General features: G+C 44.8%; 1 protein-coding gene across 1 annotated transcript; it reads left to right on the top strand.

Moving 5' to 3' along the window:
- The first annotated feature begins 2078 nt into the window (after positions 1-2078).
- Positions 2079-4863, top strand: DKK1 (dickkopf WNT signaling pathway inhibitor 1). The gene is made up of 4 exons (XM_004462400.4): positions 2079-2465; positions 2710-2872; positions 3971-4114; positions 4235-4863. The coding sequence occupies exons 1-4, from the start codon at positions 2241-2243 to the stop codon at positions 4486-4488; spliced, it is 786 nt and encodes a 261-aa protein (XP_004462457.1). The 5' UTR covers positions 2079-2240; the 3' UTR covers positions 4489-4863.
- The last annotated feature ends 567 nt before the right edge of the window (positions 4864-5430 follow it).

Genomic DNA, 5430 nt, shown 5'->3' on the forward strand with positions numbered 1-5430 from the left:
GGGAATTCTTTTCCACATATCCACATTTTAAGAGTTTAAACAGACTGTAGATTTTCGAGCATATGGAAAGTTCACAAGGCACTGACTGACATTGTTAGCTGGGTTCTGCAAGTGATAATATGGCACCTATAATATCCTATTCATTTATCCTTTTACTATAAAGCCTCAGTCTATGTAAACCTCAAGTCTGCCGATAGGTTGGGTAATATCGGCCCAGAGAGATTTGGCTCATTGCTGATTCTCGATAAAAGGTGTGTTGATTTGTTTCTTGCACTTATTTTTAAAAAGTCAAGCACACTTCCCATTGTTTACAATTCTCAATTTGTTCGAAAAATTTCTAGGGAAGTAGCCAAGTGTAGGTTATTGTACACATTCACAGTAAAACCTAAAGCAGCATGTAAGGTTTAAGCTGTTAGAATTTTGTGCTGGAAATTCTAACATAAATACCTCTGAAACCCCAGATGCAGACCATTACAAACTCTGTTTTTAAATTATTCCTTGCTCCCTCCCCCCCTTAACTTTAGGATTTCATTATTTCAATATTCAGTATTACCACTGGATGTACCTGGTGAAAGCCCTAGTCCATGTGTGGAGTATCCTAGAGATTAAGGAGCACAAAATAAATATACCCCAGACTTCTTTATTCAACAGGGATTACTCAATCATCTCTTCCTTTCCAAATTCACTTTGCCTCCCACCCCCATTTTTTGACACAAAATTCAAAGTTGTCTTAAGAATTGTGTACGTCTCATCTTGTATTATTAGAATTAGAATAAAAAGTCATGGAGAATGGTACCTATTTCATAAATATTTGTATTCACTCATCTCCCCACACACTAAAAGGACAATAACCAGGAGGCAATAGCCTTCCAACGTTTTTGTCAAATGAATAAACAATCCAGTTTATTAGCATGACAACATTCTTGCCATCCCAACTTCATTATTTTTATATACTAGTTTAAGTGACCTCAAATTCACTTTCTGGTTCACTTTCAGCTCTCCTTTTCCTGGGGCTACAGTCTGTCTCCCAAGAGGAGCAATTCCTCATCCTGCTAATTGTCTGACTTGGGATCAAACACGTGCATTCTCAAGTGTTGAGATATGAAATACTAAAGAGGAAGTCAGGCGCTAAGCCTTACGGGTTTCTTATCTCACTCCGTTACCCCAGCCCTGAAACCAGCGGGAACCAGGAAAGTATGACTGACCAGGCTCGTTGGACCCAGTCCGCAATCGCTTTGGCCACTTTGATCTGGCCCGTCTGCCTAATCAAGTTCATCTACTGCGGCGACTGCTTAGATTCAAAGATCAACATTAAATAGCTTAATTATCGGATGGTCATTTCCCTCTTCCCTCCGCCCCTGATCTAATTTCCAAATGCCAGTCTCTCGCCTCCCTCTCTCTAAACTTGCCATCAAAAGAGAATTAGTTCTTCTTCCTTTCTTAGCCTCGTTTGATGTGCAAATTACTTTCTCTTTGCACAATTTTTCTCGCGGTGGCAGGGAGGGCAGGGGGCAAAAAACGAACCGAAAGACAAGGACCTCTCCAAATCCTGCAGACCGCGACTCTAAAGGGTTAATCAGCAACTTGCGCTGGCCACCTGGCTGTCTGGCAAAGACAAGTTTCCGTGGAGACTTTGAATTACTGGCCCGGTTGTATTTAATGCTGGATATTATTCGTGTGCATACAAAAAAACGAGTAGTGGCTTAAGGGAGAGAGGCAAAAAGTGGTTGTGTAGAGAGTATCACAAAGTCCGCTCTAAAAAATATGTCAGATCTGGATACCCCAGACCCTATATCGAGGCAAGGGTACCCGAGTTCCCCGGGTTCCTTCCTTCCCCTGCCTTTATTAAAGTCATCTGCTCTAATACTGATAACCGTCACCCTGAAGAAGCGCGGAGCCAGAGCAACCGCCGAGCAAGGGAGGGGCGGTGTGAAAAAGTGTCAAAGGCTTCCCTTCACGTACACAAACACACCCCCTCCCAGCCCCTCCCAGCGCTTTGAAATCTCATTCCCGCTTTGTTGTCTCCCCCCGAGGGGCGGGCTGCTCAAAGCCCGCAGTATAAAGGCAGCCGTGGTGGCAGTGGCCCTGCAGAGCTCCGCGCGCCCCGCAGTCCACGCTCAGGGACCGCTGGAGGTTCCCTGGTCCTGCGGCCGCAGGATCCCCGGCGCTGGCTTCGTGGGGGGCCAGGCTTTCACAGTGACGTTCCTTCTTTCTCTCTCTTTCTCTCGACTCCTTCTGAGATGAGGGCCTTGGGCTCAAGGGGAGCTACCCGGATCTTGGTCACCCTGGCAGTGGCGGCTCTTTGCGGCCACCCTCTGCTCAGGGTGAGCGCCACCTTGAACTCGGTGCTCCTTAGTTCCAACGCCATCAAGAACCTGCCCCCACCGCTGGGTGGCGCGGCAGTCAGCCCCGCGCCCGGAATTCTATACGAGGGCGGGAACAAGTACCACAGCATTAACTACCAGGTAAGACGGGACTCGGGGATGCGGGGACGCGTGACCCTGAAAGGGATCCACTTGGAGAGGACGGCGTAGAACGTGCCAGAGTGTGTGCGGTTCCCACCTCTTTGGAGACGCCGCTTTGGGAGCAGTGGGCGGCAACAGCTTTTGGAAAGGTGGACGGAATGGGACCTTGATGTGTGTCCGGGTCAAGGATTGTGGGTACCTGCATCCCGGGGTGCCTCACTCCCTTTCCGCACCCTTCCCGCAGCCGTATCCGTGCGCAGAGGATGAGGAGTGCAACGAAGGGTACTGCTCCAGTCCCACCCCATTTGCAGGGATCGCCGACACGCAAATCTGCCTCCCCTGCAGGAAGCGCCGCAAACGCTGTATGCGTCACGCTATGTGCTGCCCTGGGAATTACTGCAAAAATGGTGAGTTCCGCAGCTCCTGCTTGGACTGGAACCGTCCCCGCTTTGCGCGCCTAGCTAAGCGACAAAACGCTCGCTCTGCTGAGAACGTGGCAGCGCCACCTGCAAACGAGTCTAGAGGCTACTCCGGGTGTTCTCAATGAAATATCTTCATTGAGTGTGTTTAATCCGGGGGAAGAGAGAGGAGTCCTAGGGTCTCGGAGCTCCTTCTCTTCCTGGGTGTCTCTCATAATTTAACACTACGATTTACCTCGGCGCAGACTCTTCTGTAAAGATTTGTTTGTGGAGAGCCTTGAGAGAGAAGATGGGAAGGTAGGTGAGATTTTACAGAAAGGTCAATTAAACCACCATTGGCGTTTCACTGCCCTTTCAGTTTTCCTTACGGTAACACCTACGTCTCTGCCGCACTTCAAGATACCTAATGAAACTTGAAACTGTTATCAACCAAAGGACAGAGTGATTTTGTCCGCGCTGGCCATTCTTTTATTAACAGATCTTGATACTCTCCCCTCCTCCCCTCTTCAGCTTCTCTCCCCCCCCCCCCCCCCCCCCCAGCTAACCCTTCCCCACCACTAACAGATCCACTAACCTTCAATGTCTCCAGAGGTTGGTGACTCTCCTTAGGACCCAGCAACACTCTGGGATGAACTAACTAAATCTCTGTAATATAGAAATTAGACAGTAAAGCAACTGGTGGGTGAGATTGTAATCTTCCAGGTAGCTGGAGGTGCATTTGCGTAATTTAGTCTCGAAGCACCATAGGCAGAGTAATTAAGAATTTTGAAGTGATTGCTTTTCTATTTCTTACTCCAAGGGTGATATGAAGAACTGGCAGAAATCAGGTTGCCGTGATATTTGGTGGCAAAGTACTTAAAAGGCTATACTGGAGATATTGCATGTAACTGCACACTGTACACACTGGTGCTTCTATCTATCTGGAGAGTTTTGCATTAAGGTTCGGGAGGGGATTTTTCTTGTGTTTAAAATGTTGCTGTAACACGATCTCAAGTTGGTGCAGACTGAACAGACTGCCACCTGTCAAAACTGTTAGCAGCAAGGCATCACAGTCCAGGAGTTAATCATCATCTTTTGCTTCGTTAGGAATTTGTAAGCCTTCTGAACACACTCATTTCCATCGAGGGGAAATTGAGGAGGCTGCTATTGAGAGCTTTGGTAATGTTCACAGCACCTTGGATGGGCTCTCCAGAAGAACTACACTGTCTTCCAAATTGTATCATACCATAGGTAGGTTAAAGGAGCTTAACAGCTGCTTTGTTAACACATGTGTCTTTCAAGTTATCTGATTGAAATAATGCATGCTTTGCAGTAACTCTGTACTTTTCCTCATTTCCTTGTCCTTCCTAGGACAAGAAGGTTCTATCTGTCTCCGATCATCAGACTGTGCCACAGGACTGTGTTGTGCTAGACACTTCTGGTCCAAGATCTGTAAGCCTGTCCTCACAGAAGGTCAAGTGTGCACCAAGCACAGGAGAAAAGGCTCCCATGGGCTAGAGATATTCCAGCGATGCTACTGTGGAGAGGGTCTCTCTTGCCGGATACAGAAAGATCACCATCAAGCCAGCAATTCTTCTAGGCTTCACACCTGTCAGAGACACTAAAGCAGCTGTCTGAATGCAGTGGATTCACTCTATAATATATGCTATGAAAACCATTTATGACTTGTCAGCTCAATCCTCAGGATGTACAAATTCTGTGATTGCAGTTAAGCATTCCAATAATGCCTTCCTAAAATCTGGAGTGTAAGAGCTTTGTTTCTTAATGGAACTCCCCTGTGATTGATTGCAGTAAATTACTGTGTTGTAACTTCTCAGTGTGGCACTTAACCTGTAAATGCAACAAAACTTTTAATTATTTTTCTAAAGGTGCTGCATTGTCTATTGTTTTTCTTTATGTAAATTTTTATACACATTTTCTTGACCCTTTAATATTCTATATTGAATTGAAATAAATTCAGCTTTTATTTCCTAAATGCATAGCCCTCTCCCCTTTTAATTCCAGTCTAAAATGCAAGGCACTCTTGGGATGACCTATGATAGATATCTAAAAATTATGAACATACTAGATTATTTTCCAAAATATGCTATACCAGTGCTTAGAATATAGTTATCTTTAGGCTGTGATAGTCTTTGAAATAAAATTTAAGATATAATGCCATGAAATGTTACAACTAGAGATGAATTGTAGCCTTATGATCTAAGTTGTGTGTGTGTGTGCTCGCTACAGGAAAAGAAATGTGGCATATTTAAAGATGATCAGAGAAAAAATTGTCTAAATTTAAGATAATTGGGTCTATTCTAAAGTAACTTTAAAGAAGTGTTCTCCATTGTTAAACTCAAATGATCGTGATAGTAAGAGGTTGAATTTTACACTACTGCTTTAAAAAGTTTTCAATAAGTAATATTTACACAAATGGCCAATAACTATTGAGCGGAGAAGGAAATTTGCCAAAAAATAACAGTATTGTTGGTTGGCAAGAAGAGTGTAAAAATACAGTTAACAAATACATGCAGATCTTGCACCAAATGAGCTGATTTGAAGTA

Source organism: Dasypus novemcinctus, chromosome 6 (genome assembly GCF_030445035.2).
Source record: "Dasypus novemcinctus isolate mDasNov1 chromosome 6, mDasNov1.1.hap2, whole genome shotgun sequence".
Taxonomy (NCBI): domain Eukaryota; kingdom Metazoa; phylum Chordata; class Mammalia; order Cingulata; family Dasypodidae; genus Dasypus; species Dasypus novemcinctus.